The following is a 25,069-nucleotide window of genomic DNA, read 5'->3' as shown; positions in this document are numbered from 1 at the left end:
CTAAAATCCTCACAAATAGCTGAAATGTAAAACATTTGAAAATAATGAAGTTTCAAAAGAAATATTACACAGGAGAATTCCTATATAACACTTGCATGAGGTGAAGGGAAGCTTAACATTTGCCTTGTAGGATAATTTTGTCAAGTTTTTACATAACACAATTTCCATATTGCAGGAGGCACAATCAATCAATCAACAAGCATTTATTAAATGTCCACTATGTACCAAGCACTGGGACTACAAAGACAAAACATTCCCTGCCCTCAAGGAGGTTACATTCTATCAGGGGAAACATACATATAAGTAAATACAAAATATACAAATAGTAAATATAAAGCAAATGGAGATGGCAAGAGAAGAGGGGAAGGATACTGGGAGAATCAGTAAAGGCCTCATGTAAGAAGTGGCACTTGAGTTAAGGAAGTTAAGGATTTAGAGGCAAAAGTGGGGAGAGAATGCATTCCAGGAATGAGGATGCAAAGCTATGGAGAAATGAGATGCTTTGTCCAGTATGGGGAGCAGCAAGGTTAGTTTGGCAGGACCAGAGTGTGTAAAGGTGAATAATGTTGTAATAAGGATGGAAAAGTAGACTGGAGATAGATTAATGGGCTTTATGTCCCAAAGAAGAACAAGAGTTTGTATTTCATCCTAGAGGAAATAGGGAGTTGCTGGCACTATATGAGCAGGGGAGAGATTTGTTCAGACCTGTGCTTTAGGATATCACTTTGGCAGGTGGGTAGAGGATGTCTGGAAAAGTGGAGAGTTCTGATGAAGGGAAATTAATTAGCAGGCTACTGAAATATAACTTAACACTCAATCACTTCTCTCAGAGGTTGACAAGATGCCTTAACCCACAAAGTTCTACTGTACTATAAGTATATAGAAATAAGAGGGAACTTTAGTACTTAACAAGAACAAAAATAAATTTTACTTCCACTACACTTACTGAGGCATACATGTTTTTACTTTTGGCACATCCATGGAGAATACATATATCTAGATCAGAAAAAAAGTACTCAAATTATTTTAACATCAATCTTTGAAAGTCAGCCTTAGTCACGTGAAAAAAATTTATCACTAAGAAAAATCACAACTATACATATACAGTACTAAGTTTAAAAAAAAAACCAGGTTAAAGCATTGTCATAACAAAAAAAGATATTGCCATGACAAATTAAAAACAGTAATGATATCTAGAACACATTCAATGTCTTCCATAAATTGTATATTTCCAGCAAATGCTGTTTCTTATTGGTAACATAATCATACTGATGATAAAAATATTTGACATATTTGCATTAAATATAGAGACCACAGCTAATTCAGTATTCATTTCCAAAGTATGTGAACCAGTATTCAAATAAGTAAAATTTCTTCTCAAATGGAAATAAATTAAAATATATTAAAAACATTACATGGCTACAATTACGTCTTATTCCAGTGAAAGAAGTGTTTATATATTTTTATCTATATACGTGTGTATGTTTACATATAAAACACATACACACACGTAGGGGTGTGTGTATATATATATATTATATATACAAATGTGTTTGTATAAAAATCAACTTTAATATAACCCTGCGTATTCCTTTGGTGGCACAGGTAGGCTGCAGCATATTCACAATGATGATCTGTGCCCAAGAACTAGTATAAAAGATATTAATAAGGATTAGAAAAGGAGGTTGGCAAAAAATGTAGCAAAAGCAAGAAAGAACAGATGGACAGAATGCACAAGTGCTGCAATGTTATTCACGAAATAATAACAATTTTTTAAAAAGATGATGATATCAGGTATGTCAGGTTGAACCTTTATGGAAGATTGATATAAAGATAAAGCCAATCATAATGGATGAAAAAGTACAGATGAGTTGCCCTTTGAACAAGTGGAGAGAATACTCATATTGAAATAAATGATATGCTGAATAATTTCTCTGGAGGTAACAGAATTTTTTATACACAACAAATGTTATTTCATAATTTCAACCAAATAGCCAACATACTGTTTGGTTTAGAAGAAGTTGTAGAATTTGTAAAGGTAATCAATATATTTATCCTAATTGGGAAAAGATTCATCACACTTGCTTTCATCTACCGGACAAATAGTTCTTAAAAGTGATTTTAAAATGAACCAAGACTGGCAAGGTCCCAGATTTATTTTCTTCTAATGGTCACCAAGATAAGAGTACAAGTAAAATATGGTTGCTGTTCCTGTGTGAAGCACTAACAATGCAAATTAACTGAAAAACCTGAAAAATACCATTGAGTTCTTTCTGCCCCTTTAGCCAAGAGTCAGTTAACAATCTTCACCAAGAACCTATATTCACAACACTTCATAAAGCACCAAATAGGCTGGCTATGAAAATCAGCTAATATTTTGGTAAGGATATTTAAGGTAGAAAAGAACTCCATCAACCATTCCATTAACTCCAACAACTTTTAAGGATATTACAAAAACATTTATATGCGAATACATCGAAAAATCAGACAAACATAGGAAGAGCATACAGAATTACAAAGGAGTATTTTTGCAGAACTCAAGATGATGGATTATAATACCCAAGTCTCCAAAGCAAGTGAGTATTACTATTAATCATAGTCTATTTTGACTTTTGTGATGATGTCAAGGTTCGTCCTTTCACCACTACTTCTCCCATGAACAGAAGTCAAGTGCTTTTTGAGGGCAGATTTGTGCTTGAAGTCCATGTCACAACAGTGGCATTTATAGGGCCGGTCTCCACTGTGAATGTTCAAGTGGTCCTGAAGAGTGCTCTTGGCAGTAAATGTCTTTAAACACACAGAACACTGAAATGGTCGTATGCCCATGTGTCCTCGGATGTGCCGGTTAAGATTTTTCTTCTGTGTAAATGTTTTTCCACATTGCAAACACAAGAACAGCTTGTGCATTTTCAGATGGCGTAGATAGTTTTCAAGATGAAGAAATCCTCGTGGACACTTGGGGCACTGGTGTCGCCAGGAATAACCCTCTTCTAGACTTTGAAGCCCATTTGTTACACCAACACTGCCTTCTGTACTTTCACCAATAAACCCTTGAAAGTGATTCCCAGGAACTTCTGTCATCCTACTTTCCACTGTAGAATTAATCAGTGAATGCTGTGTTTCTGGAAAATATATATTTGTTTTAGAAGAGGTACAAGGCTGTGAAAACTGCTCACTTTCTATAGTGGGCACATTGATGGAATCCATTCGGAAGATGCAAATTTCATCATCTTTATATCCTATTTCAACGGCTGAAATCTCTGATGTTTTCATATCTTTTTTGTCCAATATTAAGCTCTGTATAGTAGGCTGCAAAGCATTGTCTTTTTCTTGCTTAACTTGGATGTCCAAATTTACAGGGCTGTCTTCAGAAATCTCAATTATTTCACAGTCTCTCTCTAAATTTTCATCTTCATCCTTTAGTTCTGGATAAGAGGAATGACACATCTCAGCACCTTGACTATTGTTCTTCATAGAAGAATCTATTTCCAAATACTTGGACAAAGCTTCTGTGCACTTCTCCACAATATGTACCATTTGAAGGTAACTTGCAGCAGTCAAATATTTCAAAAGCTCTTTCCTTTTGACCTCCAGTGCACCAGTATAACAAGAGAGCAATAACTTTCTGCCAATCTCTGCACTCTGCAAGATGGTAATTCTGACCTGCTTTGACTGGTTGAGTAAAAACTGATCTCTCATGAAAGTAGAGCAAGCAGCAAAAATCACCTTGTGTCCCTGGAATTCTGTGTCATTGATATAGATGGATACATCACAAAATAAATTCTGCTGTCTCAAGAGATTCATTTTCTGTAGGACCGCATCACCTTGCTGCTCAAACTGGAAGTGCAGGACATCAGATTCAGCAGCCATGGTCACACTTATTAAGAAAAACAAAATACAAATGTTATAATGGAAGACATAGTTCCAACTTAAAGACCACTTTAAAATACTATAGTTTAAAAATAATCATTTGGGTTAGAAATCAGGTCTAGATGTTGGCAGATGTTTTGGTACTACCTTGCTATGTGATCTTGGATGAGCTGTAGAATCATAAATTTTTAGAAATGAGGGGAAGGAGGACCTTTTAGAGGTCATTTAATCCAATTTCTACCTGAAGCCCAAAGCACAACATTCATGAAAGGCAGGCACCCTAAAACACCTGCCTGAAAAGTGATCAGGCAGCTTTCTCTTTAACACTTCCACTGAATAGCTTACTACCTCACAATACAGTTAGACAATTGTTAAGTTCTTCCTTATATCATGCCAAAATTAAGCCAAAACCTACCTCCCTAAAAATTACACTCACAAGCCTTGCTTCCCATTTTGTTCTGTGGAGTCCAGTGGAAATCCAAGCCCTCTTCTACGATATGTAACAAATATTTGAAAAGAGTTATTCATGTCCCCTACCTCAAGTCTGCTCTTCTCCGAGTAAAATATCTCTCCTACCTTAGATGTTTCACCTCTCCTGTCTTCAGTTTATTCACCAGTAAGAAGAAATGGTTGAACTAAATGAAATGTAAGGTGTTGTTGGTACAACTCAAACCCCAAATTCATTCAAAAAAGGATGTGAAGTTGACACCCAGGCAACTCCCCTAAAAAAGTCAAAACTAAATGATTCTTTAGAACTCTAAAGCTCGGTGGCCCAATCTAGTTAGAGAAGCAGAGTGACACAGTGGAAGGAGCCAGTGCTGAAAGTTAAGAGACCTGAAGAGAAACACGATTCTCACCCTCATTTGCTCAATCACCAACAAATCTTCGTGAACTCTCTGTGTCTTGTTTCCTCATCTATTAAATAAAGGAGTTGGAATAGATTGTCTGTAAGGTCCCTATGAACAACCTCCTAGAGCCTCGACTTCTAAATATGTCAAAAGTGGAGACTATAATCCCTGCCGGCCTCACAAGACTGTGGTGAGAGAAGCTGTTGTCATCGTATGGGTTCTTCCCCCTTTATCAAGGTGTCCATCCCCAGGGCCTCTCCCTCCCTTTCCGGCCCTTTCTCTCCAAACCCCGGCAGTGGAAAACTGGGAAAAGCCTCGCGTCAGACCCCAACCTCTGCCCACCGTCAGTCCCGAGCTGCCCGGAGCGTTCCCACCCTCCACACTCACGCGCAGCGGCCGCGGACCGGCAGGAAACTGCGCCCTCCAAGGTGAGGCCCCTCGGGCAACAGCAGAGAAGGGTGCAACGGCTTCCCACTCCGGAAGTTTGGCCCAGTCTGGGACAAAACCCTTCCGGGGTAGGCCGACTTCACCCTCCGCCGGCCGCTCCACCCAATTCGGCGGCGGCGGCAATAGCAGGACAGGCAGCTGAGCGGCGAACCGGAAGCACATCCCTGCGGCCATCCTACACACCCCAAAGACTGACCTGCACGCGACTGTTTGGTCCCTACCTACTTCCGGCGAGCCCCCGGAAGTGGTTGTTAAGGGACGTTTTTATCTCGCCCTACTTTCGCAATTTGGAAATGCTGCTAGACGTAGCCGGTAAGGTGCTGGAAGAACGCTACCGGATGCGCCCAGTCATAAGCAAAGGGAGCTTAGTTGCTCGTATAAATTGCCAATAGTTCTTCGTCCGGACATTTGAGTTTCAGATGAGCTCCTTCACAGAATTTCGGTTTCCTTATCTGAAAAATTTGGAGAGAACTAGTCCAAGAGCCTTATTTAGAAATGAAGAAAATAAACCCCCAAAAGAGTATCTCATATGCTGTGTCCTGAGGCTCCTTTCAGTTAGAACATTTCAGATTCCAACATTCATTATGAAGCACTAGACCTGATAGCAGCATTTTTCTTTGGAGTCAGAAATCTCCCCGAGATAAAAGACAAACGTTGGAGGGGCTGCGGGAAAGCAGATACATTACTGCACTGTTTGGTGACGTTGCGAATTGGTCCAACCATTCTCAAAAGCAATTTGGAATTATGCCCCAATAGTTACTATACTGCAAACCCTTTGACCCAGTGATAACCACTACTAACCATATACTCCAAAGAGATCAAATGAGGATGAAAAGGTATATGTACAAAATAATTCGTAGTTGCTCTTACTGTAGTTGCAAAGAACTATAAAATAAGGGAATGCCCATCAACTGGGGAAAGGCTGAACAAATTTTGGTAACAGAATACTACTGTGGTAAAAGAAAATGACAAGAGATGGTTCCCCCCCAAAAAAAAAAACCTGGGAAGAGTAGAATAAATTAATGTAAAGTGAAATAAGCAGAACCAGAACGACTTACAAAGTAACAAAAACTTATAAAGTCAAACAAGTTTGGGGCAGCTAAGTGGCGCAGTGGATAGCCCACCAGCCCTGAGGTCTGGAGGAACTGAGTTCAAATCTCGCCTCAGAACAAACACTTGACACTTAGTAGCTGTGTGACCCTGGGAAAGTCACTTAACCCCAAATGCCTAAAATAAAATAATATGGGGCAGCTAGGTGGCGCAGTGGATAGAGCACTGGCCCTGGATTCAGATCCCTGGAGGACCTGGGTTCAAATTCGGCCTCAGACACATAACACTAGCTTTGTAACTCTGGGCAAGTCACTTAAACCCATTGCCTAGCAAAAAAAAAAAGTCAAACAATTTTGAACGACTAAAGTTGCTTGCAATGACCAACCACAATTCCAGGAGACCAATGATAATGTGAGCTACCTATCTCCTGACAGAAAGGAATGGATTCCAGGTTTTGAAATAAATATATACATATATATGCATATGCATAGCCACGTGTATACATGCACACATATATTTGGATATAGCTACTGGAATTTGTTTGACTTCATGCATATCTGTTACAAATATTTTTTTTTTCAGTTAGGGGAAGGATGGTTAGAAAATAGCTGTTAATAAAAGTATATAGAAAGGCAGATACGTAGATGGAAGAGATAAATTAGAAATCCTCAGTTGCAGTCCTAACTGTTAACAGTGACTAGCTGTGTGAACTTGAGTAGGTCACTTCATCAGAATGAGCTAGATTCCTTATAAAGTCCAAGAATACTCTCAGGCCTCTTCCACAAGAGCTAAAGTCAATTTGAAAATTAGCATAACAATACAAACAGAAAAAACCAAATAAATGAAGAATGTTTATTAACAAAATTATGACATGCAATCAGTTGGATGGGCTGCTCACTGAGTTGGTACATGCATATTAGACAGATGCTACATGCAAATGGATGGCCTGGGACCACAGCTAAACAGGGAAAGAATAGGTTGTATTTCATTCTGAAAGTGTGCAGGACTTTCAACAGATCCAAGCTGATCTCTGACACAAAAATCATCTCTAAAATACCAATATCAGGGGTGGGGAGAAACCTTGAGGCCACAGGTTCCCCACACCTGACCAATATTTTCCTAGTGATGCTATGTAGCTGTGAATCATGTAACAACTCAACTGCAAAACAACAACAAAATTGTAGGTGACTCCAAGGACAAAAAAAAGTGCAAGCAGAATGCAGCACATTACCAACAATGACTAGAAAAAAGAAGTAGCATGAAAGGCTTCTTCTAGGACATTTGTAACTGGAAAAGGTAAGCCAGTCAGTGATATAGCAACAGTAAAAAGATAAATGAACACACTGAGTGCTACTCTGGTAGCTACATCTCCCACCAATATCCAACTGTACTATATAGATCTAGGATAATGAAGTACCCCAAGAGTAGTATGCAGAATGAAAACATAGCTCAGTGGGATCAAAAATCAGGACTAAAGGGAGATCAAGTCCAGAAAAACAAGATTATAAAACAGGGGATAGGGAGAAACTCCAGAGACATGCAACCCCAAGTCACAGGGATCCTATTTTGATCATTGTGACCCCTCCCCAACCCAGCAGCACTTGGCTTTGAGAGTCAAAAAAATAATTGCAAGGAAGAGGTAGCTTTTCCTCTGATCTAGCAAGTCTCTCAACTACTGTGGACTACTATTATCAGGACCTTGGATAAGCCTCTTATAAGGGATGCTCCAATAGGCATGGGTGGTTGAGGGATGGGGAATGCTCACCATGTTTTATTTACCAAATGCAAAGCACCACACTTAGACATTGTTCACTGGGAAGCAAATCTGGAACCTAAAGCCCTTTAACTGTAATCCACTAAAATGTTAAAAGATCTAAAGCATAGATTTTTCAGTTTGGTTTTTTTTTTTTTTTGCTGCCATGGACCCCTCTGGAAGTTTGGTAAAGTCTATAAACCCGTTCTTGGAATGTCTTTAAAAACCACAGTATATGACTACAAAGAAAATCAATTATATATAAAGTTTTCAAAATACAAATTTTTTTAAGTTTGTGGACCCTAGGTTTGAAAAGGAAGACCTCTATGAGTTAGATAAAATTGTACTGAAGAGAATATCCACACCAACTAGAGTTCACAGCTGTATCAAAGTGACAGTTTACTGTTATGGCATATCAAGATCTTTTTTTTGGTCCCAATCTAATCAAGTTTACTAAATATCCCAACTTTTGTATTATTCACTGATTTAATGTCTACCCATTTTACCTTGATCCAAGACAAAAATAAGAATAAATACAATGAGATCAAGGGAACATCCTCTTTCTTACCTGCTCCACTAGGGACCTTTATCCAAAACGTCATTGGACCTATCAAGCAGCAGTGGGGTGGTGGAGAGGGGGTGACTCAACCAGTTCCAAACTCACCCAATTATACAATCATCCCACCCTGTTCCCTAGACAACCACAATCCCAAAGATTTATTTCTCCCCCACATCATTAGCCCTTTGCAGGTACTTAATATCACTTCTCCTCTCCAGGCCTTCAGCTTCCCCACCTCAGTAAAGTGGTCTAGATCAGTGAGGTCAAACTCAAAATAGAAACAGGGGTCACTAACACTTGCATAAGAATCCCTGACAGTAGCAAATTGATTTAATTTTCAAATGTAGTATAACTTATATTTCACTGTATTTTTGTTAAATATTTTCAAATTACATTTTGATTTGGTTTAGCTGCAGGCCACATGACAGGGTTGCATGTTAGACACCCCTGATCTAGATGATCTCTAAGGTCTCTCATATTTCTAAACCCCATGATTTATGAATATTTCTATTGGCTATAAGTCACTATTAGATTGTAAGTTCCTCAAGAAGTAGAGCTGTGTTCTTTTCCAGCCTTTGGATCTCTCATCAAGGACAGACAGCAGGGCATATCAGGTGCTTAATGTATATTATTTCCTTTCACTTCACCAATCTGGTCATTAACACCTTCAGATCAGTAACTTTAATTCATAATTACTTCCCCTCTTTGGCTGTGCCTCCATTAATCCTAGCTAACTGGAGGGAAACTTAGGTTCTCAAAGGTTATGCCAACCAGTTACAAACTTTGGCTGGCCTGCCAAGCAGAAAGGCTATGTGAGTCTGCATCTGAAAAACAAACTGAAGAGGCCAACACCAAAGGATCAGCCACCAGATAAGAGATTCAATTTTCAAAGTTACCAAGATTATCTACAAAGGAGTATTGGAGGGAGAATACTACCTACTCCAATGCAATCCTAGATCTTTCCAATTATTTCCTAAGGGTTAGTTGTGAACTTAGACTTTAATTCATAATTAGCTCCCCTATTTAGCTGTGAATGAGAGTAGTAGCTCTCAGACTTTAATTCATAATTAGCTCCCCTATTTAGCTGTGAATGAGAGTAGTAGTTCTCATTATAACCTGCAATCAATCTCTAAAATACAGGAGTTTTACAATTTTGAAATCATTTGGACTAGTAACTTGGTAACTTTTCTAGCAAATGAGTATTTTAGATTTTTGTCCTAAAAGTGACACCATCCTATATATAAAGAATGTAACACTTACCTCCACTGGCATTCAAGGATTTCAGAAGAAAATGGGAGAATGAAGCAAGCCATTGACACCAGGGTTTTAGTTGTCACACTTTTATTAAGGAAACTTCCTCATAATAGGTGAAGAGGTAGTTCATAGTCAGTATGTGTAACATACAACAAGTTTAGGACAGCTGTTCATTAGCTGAAAGTAGACAATGGAAGAAGGTACTTTGCTATGTATTTGACAGTAGTGAAAAGGTGAAACTGGTCTCAGAGGAATGCCCTATTTATACAGTTTCTAATGAAAATTTTTTAAGGAATTAAACCCATATCTGATTAACCTTTCCAGATGTTAGTCACTTCAACTATGTGCTTGACATTTTAATTTTTTTAATTTTAAACTGTAATGCTAAACTTAACAGGATTCCTTCTTCCTTTTTGTGCTTTATATGGTTACAACATCAAAGATCTGTAAAATTCTAATGCTGAGTGAATAAAAAATGTTAAAGTCTTTCTACCACAAGAATTTCAAATAGTTTTCTATGTCATTCAGTAGTCTGGTCAAATTTCAATACAAGGCTAGGAAACCTACATACTTGAAAAAATCAAGTTCTAGCTAAAATAGCAAATTTAATATAGCTTCATTGAACTTAAGAAAATCTCACAGAAATGAAAGGGGCTTCCTCTCCAGCTAAAAATTAGAGGAGAGTTCAGTCACTTTAGTGATTTATATTTGCAAAGAAGTGCGAGCTAAAGGTTTTCCTAGGAGGAAATAATGATGGTAAATAAAGCCAAAGTGTCAGATATTTATATTTAAGTGCTCTTAATAATCCAAGGTAGTTTTCTTCATTATTTCTTGTTGTTAAGTCAAAGACCACATGAGGCAACTGTGGTATAATAGAGAAAAAGATTGGCCTGGGTAGGAGTCAAGATGTGGATTTTAGTACCTGTCACTGAGTTTACCATAAGAAACTTTGAGACCCTGGGAAGTCCCAGTTCTGCCATTAATCAGCTAAATGATATTGACAAGTTACCTTCCTGGGCCTACATTTACTCCTCTGAAAAATGAGGGGGCTGGATTGGCCCTAATATCCCATGTTTTCTGATAAGAACCCAGAAAGTCTAGTCCTCAGTAAAAGCGCTATATCTAATGTTGAACTCTTGCCTATTCAGTCAACTCAATAAGAAAAAGACATCACAAGAATGACAGCACAGCTTTCAGTTAATGAACTAAGTCTCCTGGCTATGCCATGTAATTTTCCTATAATTAAATGATGCTCAAAGTAACATAAAACAAAATGGTTTAAATATCCTGTTGTAACTTCTCATTGTTGCATAGCACTGGTACCTTCAGTTAGATTTTGTAAATTACATATTGTCAGGGAGCAGTTACATCACAATCTACTTATTAACCAAGTTTAAGTGCTTACTTGCTCTACCCTTCAACACATTTTGCATTTATATTGTCTAGCAAATACCATGGGAAAGTATTTTTAAACGATCTTAATCAATATAATGCTTCCAATTAGATTCACAAAAAACAGCATCCAATATACCAACCACAGGGATTCCCTCAAACCAGCTAAGTTTCTTTACATGCACTCAAAAAGAAAAAAGATTTTTAAAAATTTGATGGAAATTGACACAATCTACTGTAGAAACAGTGCTTGGGTTTACTCCCCATTCGACTCCCTCCCACCCCACAGTCTTACTACTCACCAAAGGGAGGAACAAAACAGCAAACAAGCCCACTGCCACTGAGCAAATTCATCTCACTACTTTGTAAGAGCAGAATATTGTTCAAACCACATCTTTTCAACCAGAAAAGAGCTTCTAAATGAGAATGAATCCCTATGTGATAGTTAGCTAGTAAACACTGCACTGTTTCCTGGCCTAAAACCCAGAAGTGACTTAAAGAGGAAACATAAAACCTCCAGTTAGCATGTCATGCTTTATCTTTAATATCAAATAGTTTAGTTATTAGTAAAGCCTTGAGGAACATGTGGAGTAAAAGCTCTGTTTTAAATGACAACGGTAAGTTATTTCCCACCCTGTAAATTAGTTTCCTCATCTGTAAGGAATTGGACTAGTTTATCTCTAAGGTCTCTTTCAGCTCTACCATTCTATGATTCTATGACTATCTAAATCTAATTCAGATGTTATACAACAGCTAAGATTCCAAAATATTATTCAAGAGGCAAAGAAAAAAAATCTATACAGACAGATTGACTTGGTGCTAGTGGATATGTTGCAGGTATGGAGATAAGACTGGACACCTTGAAGAGAATAACCTGATTACAATATGTCCCTCTTGCGATTCATTAAGGATTTTTTTCAGTCATTTTAGGTAAGGAAGTACACTATGACTACAGAAAAGTGCACTTATAGTTTATGGAGATTTCAGTGTCTGCTCTACAAAGTATTGGACAGTGTACTTTTCTTATCAAATTCACTATGAATGTGGCTCACCTGACATAAAGTATATCAACTACCAAGTAGCCTTTTAATTTTTATTATTTTTCAAAAAGAACATTACTCTTCAATACATTGATTAAGTATGCCATTTGTTGTCCTGGCTTTAAGAAAATCAACAGACAACACTATTATTAGATGCAACTGGCCTTTTCATGTAATATTCTAATTGAAAAACCAAAGGCTTCCACTCTGTTACACAGTGATTTCAACTGCTGTCTTTTATATGTGATTATAATGGTATCAATGGTGATCCCTACTTGTGCAGGCAGATGTGGCTGAAAAAACCCAATGTATATTACCTGATCCATGCGAATAACTTACATTAATGAAAATCAAGTATTAATACTGTTTAAAAGTATATAAAATGAACTAAATATACTTCATGTAAACAACTTCAAGATGAACTCAAATAGAGTTTGTGAAGGAAATAAGATGTTTTAGCAAAAACAAGTGAATTTAACCATTGAGTAGCCAGTGGTTCATTCTATCAGAGGTCAAGGGTAAAACATTAAAGTCAGTTTTGTTTTGTTTTTAAATCTCAGCCACTTTTGTTCGAAATCTACAGTGTTTTTCATTTCTCCTAACACAGCATCTATTGATGGAAAGTAGTTGAGGTTAATTTGTTGTTACCATGCCCCACAAAAAACCTAGAAAGGGGACCAACCAAAACAGGAGTCAATGTGATCGACCTGCAGCGTAGTAATTCTCAAGAAAGAAAAACAGATACCTGTAGGAAGAAAATTCATCACCAAAAATAGGGCTAAAAGGTAGTAAAAACACCTTGAAGCAGCAACTTACCAGGTGCTTTCATTGAGCCCCCACTGTAACACCAGTCAAATTAACCAAAATGTTCCCCACTCCCACCCCCCAAGATACAGACTTAACTGTTCTTCATGCTGTCTTGGTCAACCATTAGTTATGTGTATAACTCTACTTAATTAACACAGGTACCATCGCTCCTTATAGTCAGTACAGCCTGGGCCAGTTTACCTGCATCTAATACCTGGGATGCATCAGATGGCTGCTGACACCCTTTAGTTTCTGTGACTGTGGTACAAGCAAAGGAATCAAAATCCACTGTGAGGTCTTGCACATTTCTTTCATTAGCATTATCAAAGCTGTTTTTACCATGCAGCTGCTTCAGGTGTTTCCTCAAAACTGGCTTATGTGCAAAAACCATGTCACAATAGTTACATTTATGGGGCTTATCTCCACTATGAAGGTTAAGGTGATCCTGTAAGGAGCACTTCTGAGAGAACGTTTTCCCACAGATTTTACACTGGAAAGGTTTGATGCCTGCGTGTACTCGCATATGTCGGTGGAGGTTGCCTTTCTGAGTGAAAGTCTTTCCGCAGAGTAAACACATAAAGAGTTTATGCATTTTTAAGTGGTTGGCATAGTTCTCTAGATGACGGAACACCCTGGTACACTTTGGGCACTGGTGATGCCACTGAAGGCCTTTGTCTACACCACGATTATTAGGACCAAACAAGTCTTTAGAGGCCATAATGATGTTATCACTACCTGCATAAGAAAGGGCATAATTGTGGAGATGGTTTTGTTCAATTTCATTTACTCTGTTTTCCACAGTTGAATTAATTAAGGAGTGCTGGGGTTCTGAGGAATGTAAAGCAGTTGTTTCAGAAGAAATAAACTGATTTTGATCTTTTTTACTCCTAACTTCTGAAACCTCTCCAATTGATTCTACTTTAACAATCTGAATGTCACTGTCCTCCATGTCCATACTATCCTCAGAGGGCTGAATACAGGGGGAGTCCTGCTCCCGTGAGTCTCTGTCATCTACCTGCTGTTCTTTAGACTCTGAAGAATCACTCTGCTGTTCACATTCCTCTTTGCCCTCCAAGGGCTGCTTGGGCTTTATAAACTTCCAAAGGGCCTGTGTGCATCGTTCAACAATGTGGCTCATCTGAAGAAAGCTTGCGGCTGTCAAATAATTTACCAGTTCCATCTCAGGAAATTCCAGAATGCCACTATAACAGGATAGCAGCAATTGTCTCCCCACTTCTGAACTCTGCAATATGGAAATCTTTATTTCTCTGGAATCATTCAGTAAAAACTGGTCTCTTAGGAAGGGTGAACCTGCAGCAAACACAATTTTATGTCCCTGAACCTCAATATCATCTATGTGAACTGCGACGTCACAAAACTTATTTTCTTCTCTTAACTTGTTCATTTTTTGTAACATTGAATCTCCATAATTTTCAAACTTGAAGCGAAGGAGATCTGATCTTTCAGACATTGTGGCAGACCTAAAGGGCGGAAATGTAGAGATGTTGAGATAGGCAAAAAAAAAAGTCAAAGATGTAAGAAACCTGGGCTTCATTTGTTAAAAAATTCTATTTTTACCTATTTGCTTTTAAGGAAATGTTCCTGGAAAGAAGACAGATTTCTAAGACAACTGAAAATTATCCCTCATCAACAGTGTAAAATGTACTTAGGAATGGATAAACAAATAGCTCAATACTTCTCTTTTGTCAACACTTCATAATACATAAGAATTGCAAATCATTTGTCAATCCGGATACACTTTTTTCTATCTTCAAATAAAAATTCAATCAGGTTTTAATAACAAACTGGAATGAACCCAAACAAGTTAGGATGAGTTATCTACTGAGTTAGATTTTACTTAGAATTAAGAACCACAGCTCAAGATTATATTGTACTCCTCAAGGTAGGCCAAAGACTTCCAAAGATGATTGCATCTCATAGGAAGAAGAAAAATCTCATTGATTTACTTCCTAAAATATTGCAAACAATTTGACTGCCCCATCCCTGGACAGATGACAAGATGGCAAGAATGTAAAAGGACAGAAACTTTAAAAAAAAAAGTAAAAAATGAATTAAGCGTTTCTAGGAAAGTGGTAATTCCAGTAACAGAGAAATTGGGGGGTGGGGGGGAAGAAAGGGGGCAGTGTAGGAAAGATAAAAGAGATAGAACCTATATACTAGGTTTTCCAAAAGTCTCAGTGGAGTTTAAAGCTTTTAATATCAATTCTCTGTTGTACAGAAAGAATAGCAAGGTTTGGCTCATTAAGAGCTAGCTTTTAAAAACTTAAAACTTCACTAACTTTTTGACATACCATGTATGTAACATATATATGTGTATATATATATATATATATATATATATATATATATATAAAATTTAAAGAGACTATATAAAAGCGTATACAATACCTTGCAAGCAATATAAATAACAAATACTCAGTTCAGATATCAAAGAGTGTTAGATGGTATGGAAGAGAAAATACGGCATTTGTGCAAAGAGAACCCTTTACAAAATCTCAATTCTATCAAGACAGTTGGTGACAATTTATACAGGAAAAAAAAATCCCCCAAATAAGGAAGATTAGAAATCATTTCTGTCATGTACTTTTAAGTATTAAATATTTCATTTATTTAATGTCTATTCTGGAAACATTTTAGTACCAATTGAGCACCAAAAGTTATAAAGCAAAAGTAATTTTAAATAGCAAAAACAAAGCTGGCACTCCTTTTGAGAGTTTACTTGTTCCAGACTCCATTGGCTCTTACCATTGTCTAGCCCAGAACAATATTTCCCTCTGTGGAATCATTAGGGAAAGCTAATTGTTGCAAATCATTTAAATATTGTAGGCTGAACATTCTTGGGAACTAAGCAGATAGATTCAATCTTCCTCTGATGGTTTAAGATGAAAAATAGGCAAGGGCTATCATTTGGTTTATATTAATTGGTTTTATGAAAATTATCTTCTTAAAAGCAATATGAATATTTTAAAGACAATCAACTTTGAAAATCTTGAGAAATCTGATCAACATAATGACCAACCACAATTTCAGAGGACTGATGCCATCTACACCCCAACAGAGAGATGACGGACTCAAAGTGCAGATGAAGATTTTTTAAAAATATAGCCAATGAAGAAATTTTCTTTGTTTGACTATACGTGTCTACAATAAAGGATTTTGTTTTTCTTGCTTTCTCAATAGAGGGGGAGAAAGCATGATGTATGGGAAGAAGGCAGATTGTTATTTTTTTAAAAAAAACTTAATTTTAAATAAATAAGTAAATAAATCAGTGTATACCTTTCTTTAAAAACAAACAAAATAACCAACATGAGTTATATCAAATATTCTTCAAAAAGGACAAATATATTGACCATAGTTTTGGTGATGCTTAAGCTCACATTTGTGTATTAAATGTTAAACTTCCCCAAACTCATTCTAGAGAATAATGACTTTTGTATTAAATCTCATTCATTCATTTTACAGGAATTTATTAAATGCCTTTTGTATGCTGAGCATTGAGCTAGAAACTGGGAATACAAAGATAAAAGCAAAATAGTACCCGCCCTCAAAGAGCTTATGTCCTATGGGAGAAGAATGGTCAGTAGGGACAACATACACAAATACAAAACAGATACAAAGTAACTTCCAGGGGGAGGGCTCTTACAAATGGACTTCTAGCAGAAGGTGATACTTGAACTGATCTCTGAAGGAATCCAAGACCTCTAAGGAATCCAGTGAATTGGTATTGCATTCCAGGTATAAGGACAATCTATGCAAAGGCACAGAGACAGCAGATTCAGTGTTATGTCTGCAGAATTGCAAATAGGTTAGACAGGCTGTAATATTGAGTGAATGTGGGAGGGTAACAGGCCATAAGCCTAGAAAAGTGGACTGCTGCCATATGTTGTAAAGGATTTTATAAACCAAATAAAAAAAAGTTCTTAGAGGCAAGGTGGTACCATTGCTGTGCTGAGAAGTGAAACTGCCAGACCTGTGTTTTAGGAATATCACATTGGTTTCTCTTAGAGAACAGATTAGCAAAGGTGGAGATTAGAGTCTGTGAGACCAATTGGGAATGTATTGCAAAATCCAAGCAAGAAGTAATGATGCAGGTCTAAAAACTATGATGGTGGCTGGGTGAGTAGAGGGAAGGGGACAAATGCAAGAGTTATTGTAGAGGTAGCACTAACTTCAAATTTGTGAATGTGCACTTAATAAGTTCTTAAAAGTTGACTGGAAGGGATTCCACCACCTCCAGGCAACTGGAAGGATGGTGGTATCCTCAAAAGAAATAGGAAAATGAGGAAGAAGGAAACTTGAAGGGGTGTATATGCAGGAAGGGGAGTGGTGTCAAATAATGATTTCTATTTAAGACAAATTCAGTTTGTTCTGACTAAGCGACACCCAATTGGAGATATCAAACAGGCAATTGGTGGTACGGGGCTGAACTTAAAGAGAAAAATTAAAGATAAATACATAGATCTGGGAATCTTCTATGGAGACACTAGTTTATGAGCTAAGAGAAAGTATACAGAAGGCCCAGGCTAAAGCCCTGGGATATATAATCATGAAAAGGGATGATGTGTAGTCATAATCAGTCAACAAAGGAAGGTCAGAAGAAACAACCAGATGGGTAGGAAGAAATCCAAGAGAGAGCTATGCCATTAAGACCTAGGGAGGAAAGCAGGGTCAACAGTGTCATATGCTACAATAGTCGAGAGGGATGAGGACTGAGAAAAATCCCTCAGATTTTATGATTAAGAAATCATTGGGAAATTAGATTGAGATTAACATCTCATACCATATGTCATAATAAGTTTCAAATGAAAACATGACAAATATTAAAAGTCATAAACAAATTAGAGATGTAAAGAAGATACCTTTCACAAATATGGATGAAAAAGATTTCCTGACTAAACAAAGGATAGAGGATTACAGCAGATAAATGAGAAACTTTGATTACATAAATTTGAAAAGCTTCTGTACAAACAAAATTAATGCCATTAAAATTAGAAGAGAAATAGTGAACTGGGGAAAAAATCTTTAGAGCAAGTTACTCTGAAATCCAAGATATATAAGGAACTGATTCAAATATATAGGAACAAGAATTATTCTCCAGGATTTAAAATGTCAAAGGATATGAAGAAACAAAGTTATCAAAGTAGAAAGCTAACAGCCATATGAAAAGCTCCAAATCACTAATAATAAGAGAAATGGCAAATTAAAACAACTCTGAGGTTCTACTTTACATCTAACAGATTGGCAAAGATGACCAAAAGGAAAATAATTGTTTCAGGAGTTGTGGGAAGGTAAGCACATAAATAAACTGCTGGTGGAGCCACAAACTGGTTCAGCAATTCTGGAACGCAATTGGGAATTATGCCCCCAAAGTCACTAACTCTCCATCCCTTCTGACCCAGTGACACCACTACTAGGCTTATACCCCAAAGAGATCAAAGAAAGAAGGAAACAACTAATGTACATTAATATTTATAGCAGCATTTTTTATTGTGACAAAGAACTAGAAAGTGGGGGAAAGAAAGGCATCTGGGGGAGCACAAGAGAGAATTGGAGGGAAAGTGCCTATCAACTAGGGAACAGGTATACAAATTATGTTATATGAATGGAATGGAATATCATTGTGCTATAGATATGACTTGAAGAGAAAAGAGAATTAGAACAGATTCAGTGGGGAATGGGATGAACAATTAAAAGTAAAGCAATAAGGATCCAGGTCAGATTATATAATATAAAATTGGAGTGATTCCAATTAGTACAATTGTGATTTTCTCCAGAAGCATTCAGAAGCAGGGTATAGGAGCTGGAAAGGCAGGTGGTAGAAGTAGTACAGAGTTGGGGTTTAGAAAGGCAGTGACTGGACAAGGGGATTTAAGCATAAACAACTGTAATCTAGTTAACTGTTAAGTCTCAAAATTTTGAAGGAAAGAAAGTAAAGCCACAGCAGCAATGACTGCCTGGAAAGGCAGGGAGGTTTGGAATGTCTAGAGGCTACAATAAAGATAGAGACTGGGATCAGAAGGGGTAAGGAACAGGGAGAGATTTTAGGTCAGCTGGTTAGATAAAAGAATTTGAAAGTTATGGACTGTGAGGATGGTAGCACCTGGGTTAATATCAAAGGTATGACCGCTCCTATGTTTGGCTAGGGGTAGAGTGAAGGTGCAGCTTATGAGAGTTGAGGAAGTTGATGAACTAGAAGGTAAGGAAGGATATTTGAGGAAATATTTGCACTTTGTTGTTTCTATCTTATTATATGTCTGCCATGTCTTTTTAACTAGAGGCCAAGAATGATGTCCCACGGTTCCTACCTAGCACTGGAACGAGTACATTAGATATTCAAGAAATACTTATCATTCAATTCATTTCCATAATTATATACATCTAATATTTTAAAGGCCTCCAGTGGCTCACTGTGGTGTGCAACTGACACTAAATTCTCAAAGGCAATATAGCCCAAACTCTTGAAGGTCTCAATGACTATTTATCTGTTGCCCAAGAATCATTTTAGAAAAGTTCAGAAAAAGCTCACTTCTATCCAGTCAGCCATACCAACTCATGAAGATTATCTTACTAAAGGTTATAATCCATCAGTGTAACAAGTACTTAAGATGGGATATAGTGGGAATGACATAAAATTTGAAGTTAGATGACCTGGCTTTAGAATTGATAGGAACCTTAAAGATAATCAACTCCAACCTAGCCCATGGCCAGTTTTGTGTGTTGGAAGGGGAGTTGGGGATGGGTGGGAGTATGAAAGAAGATGAGGTCAAGGATGGGTAAGTGTCTTGTTCAAGGTTACATAATCAGTGACCAAGCTGGGATCAGAACCCAAGTCTGACTCCTAGTTCAAGACTCTTTTTCTTTAGACCATTTTATTTCCCAGAAGAAAAAAGTACTTAGAACATAACTGCCTCATTGTTTACTGTGAAAAACAGAATGCTGGCCTGAAGTCATAAAAAACATATACTTAAATAAGGATACAAGCCCAGGAAAAAAGCTGAAAAGGCTTCTCTACCATATGCTAGACTGACATTCTGCACGTAAAGACAGGATCCATTTAAAGTCCAGCAATTGTCCAATTCCCAACATGCTGTAATAATAATGTCCAAAGGCCAGAACCTTATAGGATTACCTACCCAACTGGCCAGCTAAAGTAACAGTTTGACAGAAGATGATGGAATTTTAATAAACACTGTGCCAAACTAGTTTCCTGGAAAAGGGAAACATTATTTTTAGAAGAAAATGGAATCTGTCTATTCCAACTGAAAGGAAAGGAGCACGGTTGGAAATGAGGGAATCTAAATCAATTTCTCTTTCTACTGAAGGACTCACTGGCTAAAAGACAGTAACAAAGTGGCTTAAACACCAAAACTGAGAATAGGACAGAGGTTATGACTCATAAAAGAGAAACCTTGCTATGCCTCCAACTTACAGATTTTGCAGTGATATTAGTTAGAGCTAAATTTCATCTGTGCCTAAAACTAAAGTAATTTCCTTAACTGATTTTCCAAAATCTCTCCTGAACCAAATGTCTTCCCCATTACAAACAATTTTTTTAAAGAATCCATTATTGAACAATATGTGATTTGGAATCTTGACCTTCTCTTTCTTAAGCAATACAGATGGATACACAAAAAGGGGTGGGGAACCTGCTGCCTCAAGGCCTGGTCTAGAACACTGATTCCTGAAATTATTAGTAAATGCCATGAGAGGAAGGTCCATTTCTTATACTACTACTGTATTCCTCACAAAGCTGAGGTCTTGTTTTTTTGTTTGTTTGTGGTTTTTTTGGGGTTGGGCAATGGGGTTAAGTGACTTGCCCAAGGTCACAACAGCTGGTAAGTGTTATGTGTCTGAGGTCGAATTTGAACTAAGGACCTCCTGAATCCAGGGCCAGTGCTCTATCCACTGTGGCACCTAGCTGCCCCCAAAGCTGAGGTCTTTAAAAAGAGTAGGCAGTTCAATACTTGCTGACTGATAATAGTATTTTCCAAACAGGGAAACTGGTAGAAAAAGCAACAGATTTAGAATCAATGGTCCTGGAGCTCAAATCTTGAATTGTTACTAGTTATGTCACTTCATGGCTCTCTACTTCAATTTCCTCATCTGTAAAATAAGGTGTTCAGACTAAACTGAAGTCACTTCCAGTTCCAAATCCTATGATTTTAAATATTACAGTTCCCATTAGGGAATAACATACAAAACAACATAAACATACATTTCGCTTAACAGTTGTCAAAGTACTTTCCCCATGTAATATTTTATGTTTACTAGATAACTCTGAGATATTAACATGCATTTTGCAGATGAGAAAAATGAATCTCAAAAAGCTAAATGATTTGTCCAAGGTCACATAAGTGTTTTTAACTATCACTGGAACTAGAACCTCAGAGTCCTTTGACTTAGTCCAACTTCACTGCATGGCTTCTTTAAAGCTTGGAATGTCTTACTTTCTTAAATATCATTATTACAGAAATACTCTCCACTTCAGGTGATTTTTATCATACTCTATAATTACATTATTCTTATATTACCAACAATACTGAAAATTCTCATTTATGAAAAAAAAATTTTTAAATAGCCCAATGTGCTTCCTAGAGCAGCATTTACTTCCTTCTATTTGGTCCATATTGTCTTCTTAGCTTAAGCTCCAGGCTTTTCCAGACCTCTTCCTTTCTCCTTCAATCCTCACACCTCTGTATACAGTTTGAGACATACAACCGCTTCATTTTACATATGAGGAAACTGAGGCCCAGGTGATATGAAGTGTGTTGCCCAAGGTCACACAATTAGTGACAGAGAGGCAATCATCCAAACCCCACTCCTCTACCTCCAAACCTAGCATATTCTCTATTGTACCTGACTATTTATATTCTACCTCTAATATATCTGTTACGGTTATGCTCAATGCCTTTCCACAACTAAGTCCACCTAAACCAACACTCCCTTTTATATTCCCTTCTGCTGCAAGCCTCAAATGTAACAGAACCATTTGTACATTAAGAGTTCCTATTCTGCCTAACCATAACATGACTCATCCATATGACAACACACCCACTCAGAAACTTTATGAAAACTTCTAAATATTCAATCTTAAAGTAAGAAATGGAAAATAAGTGGGTCTTTGAAAGACAATTTATTTGACTTCTTGTAACCACTGCTAAGTAATAATGTATAAATAAAGATACCCTTTCCTCAACGTAGTAACAAAGGTCCATTCTCCACCCTCAAAACTTTGGATGCTTACTGTATTTCAGAGTCAGCGTTAGAATGAGTGTAATGGACATTCAAGTATGATGTACCAATTTACAAAAACCTCAGCCAATTACAAACACAGCAGGAGGACACCAAGAATATTAATACTTAAGATTTGGCTTTTATAACTGCAGAAAAAGGGTTGTTACATATCCCAGGATGAAAATGGTGTCACCTTAACCCACCACTTCCACCGCCGCCGCCGCCTCCACCAGCCCACACATGCTCTTTAAACCCTGGAGCCTAAGAAGCTGGACAAGTTTCGCACTTCCAGGGGCCTCTCCCTCCCTTCGGCTTGTAACCTCTCCCACTGGTTTCTAAGAGGAAATCCCACTCTAACAGACAACCCGGACTGGCACTGCTGCTTGCCACCTTCGTCACCTGCTAAAACTGAGGGCTGTGGCTTGATTTGCTCCCAGAGATGGAATGGGGAGGGCGGAGGGAGGGCGGGGGAGAGGGGGCGGTACCTCACCGGAACTCGGGACCTGAGTCTGGAGGGGCTGGAAAAAGTCTGCCGGCAGCTGCTGCACGGAGAGGAAGAGCCGGCGGGCCGGAGCCCCTCACACTTACCGGGCCAGCGCAGCTTGCCCCCACTGCTCCCTACCCGCTGGACTCCGGGGAGCGCTACGCTGCCTTTCACCGAGAGTTAAATAGGAGGAAGTGCCTGGACCAGGAGGGGAGCCCGGGAGGTGGGGCCGCGCGGGAAAGCGGCAGCCTCAGTGTCCGACCCTTGCGGCCACCCTGAGCCGATCCGTCCTGGGCCCTCAGCCCAGTCCCCCGCCCCAGACTTAGAAGCCCACCTTGGGACCTGCAAGGGAGGGAGTGGCTGAGGTGGCCAAATAGGGACCCTCTAGGCCCCGCCCCCTCTAGGCCCCGCCCCACGCCCACGCCCCCCTCGCCCAGTCCCGCACTCACCAACTTAGAGTAGCCGAGGCTGGGATCCCGCACAGCCTGGAGCTCCGGCCCCTCGGGGGCTCCGGGGGGGAAAGGGAGGGGGAGGGGACTGCGGCCAAAGGGGGGAGGGGATACAGACCGGAAGCGGAAATGGAGCCTTTGAACTCCCGAGAATGCTTCCAGGTTTTAGTGACGGGTTCCTTCGTATCTCCAGCCAATCAGGATTTCGGGAGAGGAGTGCGGGACCCGAAGTGACATTTGTGCAAGCTGGGATTGGGCAGGGGTGGGCGGGAGCAGTGCGTAGCTGTTGCTTTGCCCCTGCTTTTTGGGTGGAGGAAAGAATCTCCTCAACCCCAGGGCCTAGGGAGGAAGCAAGGCACTCTCCTCCCAGAAAGTGCTCCCCCTCTTCCTCCCCAGAAGGATTTTAAGTCATTTCTCCCTTCTCCACTTCCAGTCTTTCTCTTCGGAGTTCCTCTTCCCTCCTCCACCCCATTCCCATTCTAAGCTTTCTTCTATCCAGTTTTCTTCTGTGCCCTAGACAAGATGTTGTGAGCACTCCAAAAATGAGATGGGCATCAAGAAGATATACTCTGTGTCCTGTTCTTTTGCTTCGTAAAAGGCGTGTTGAGTCTGGCTGTGCTTGGCATAGCAAATCAATCCCCGCGAAACCATTGTGCATTGTGTACTTCTACTTTGAACTCCGCCTCCTTTCACCTGCCTTCTCTCTGTTATTTTCTCGTGTGTGTGTGTTTCTTTCTCGTGGTTTTTCCCCTTGGTTCTGATTCTTCTTTACAACATGACTAATGTGGAAATATGTTTAAAAAATAAACTGTAGGTACACAAAACCAAAATAAAAACAATCCCTACTATAAGGGAACTTACATTCTACTCATGTTCTGTTACAAGGGGTCCATTCCAAGTGTTCTAGTGTAAAATTACTTCTAGGAAGAGGCAATGTGGAATAGTGAAAATACTTCCTAATTCTATAATACTTTAGTAATATTACCCCCATTTTACATGAGGAAATGGGATCTCCTTGAGTTGAAGTAAATTCTTTTATAACCTGGCTCCAGTCTATCTTTCCAGACTAAAACATAATACCTTCACAAACGTTGGTCCAGCCAAACTGAAATACATGCTATGACTCACACAAAGCATTGCATCTCTAGCCTCTGTGCATTAATAAATCCTTGTTGTTGACTGACCAGCTGACAGCCGGTTCCCACTGCCGGTCCCTCCCCACTTCCACCTTTTGAGACATACCGTCTTTCAAAGCTCAGTTCACGTGCCACCGCCTAAGCACGAGGCCTCCTCCTATCCTGATCCCAACACTTGCTAGTGGTCCCCACCTCAGTCCGTTACCATGTATTTACTTATTTTGTGTATATTTATTTTTTGCATTTGCTTACGTGTATGATGTTGTTTCCCCTATAAAATGTAAACTCCTTGAGTGAAGTAGTGTTTTGTCTTTCTGTCTCTAGTACCTGGTACACAAGTGCTTATGGTGATGCACCTAAGTGTCAAGGACTGGAACCCAGGCCATCTGACACCCAATTCCTTTCATCACCCCCTACACCACAGTGACTGCAAAGACCTGGGTTCTGATACGAATTTTCTGCTTACTATCTCTGCGAGCGTGGGGAAGTCAAGTAACAGAATTACCCTCTCTGGGCCTTAGTTTCCCCCTCTGTAAAACAAGGGGATTGGATTCCATGAACTCTAGGGTGGCTCGAAGCTACAAATCGCACATCCTTAGCTCCAGGTTTTCCTTTAAAGTCCCGACCTAGAACGGCCCAGCTTAGCTTCCGGAATCTATCAGTTTCAGCCCTAGGTGCTGGTTAAGTATGTGCGCAGGCGCAGCGGCTCCGGCAGTTGGGGAAAC

The 25,069-nt window shown here is 38.9% G+C and overlaps 2 protein-coding genes across 4 annotated transcripts; both read right to left on the bottom strand.

The window, feature by feature from the left end:
- Positions 1–184: 184 nt before the first annotated feature.
- Positions 185–5,391, bottom strand: ZBTB6 (zinc finger and BTB domain containing 6). Of its 3 annotated transcripts, XM_020967593.2 has the most exons (3): positions 5,106–5,391; positions 4,728–4,785; positions 185–3,877 (listed from the first exon to the last, which is right to left on the bottom strand). In XM_020967593.2, exon 3 carries the CDS (start codon positions 3,868–3,870, stop codon positions 2,590–2,592), a length of 1,281 nt encoding a protein of 426 aa, XP_020823252.1. In that variant the 5' UTR covers positions 3,871–3,877; positions 4,728–4,785; positions 5,106–5,391; the 3' UTR covers positions 185–2,589. The 3 variants fall into 3 exon arrangements, with proteins under 3 accessions (XP_020823252.1, XP_020823253.1, XP_020823251.1); XM_020967594.2 differs by lacking the exon at positions 4,728–4,785 and having other exon boundaries at positions 5,061–5,391; XM_020967592.2 differs by lacking the exon at positions 4,728–4,785 and having other exon boundaries at positions 5,106–5,390.
- A 4,460-nt stretch (positions 5,392–9,851) lies between these two features.
- Positions 9,852–23,315, bottom strand: ZBTB26 (zinc finger and BTB domain containing 26). The gene is made up of 2 exons (XM_020967640.2): positions 23,209–23,315; positions 9,852–14,501 (listed from the first exon to the last, which is right to left on the bottom strand). The coding sequence occupies exon 2, from the start codon at positions 14,489–14,491 to the stop codon at positions 13,166–13,168; it is 1,326 nt and encodes a 441-aa protein (XP_020823299.1). The 5' UTR covers positions 14,492–14,501; positions 23,209–23,315; the 3' UTR covers positions 9,852–13,165.
- Between the last annotated feature and the right edge of the window lie 1,754 nt (positions 23,316–25,069).

Source organism: Phascolarctos cinereus, unplaced genomic scaffold, assembly GCF_003287225.1.
Source record: "Phascolarctos cinereus isolate Bilbo 61053 unplaced genomic scaffold, phaCin_HiC Scaffold_2;HRSCAF=192, whole genome shotgun sequence".
Taxonomy (NCBI): Eukaryota; Metazoa; Chordata; class Mammalia; order Diprotodontia; family Phascolarctidae; genus Phascolarctos; species Phascolarctos cinereus.
This window is presented reverse-complemented; position numbering and strand designations above follow the sequence as displayed.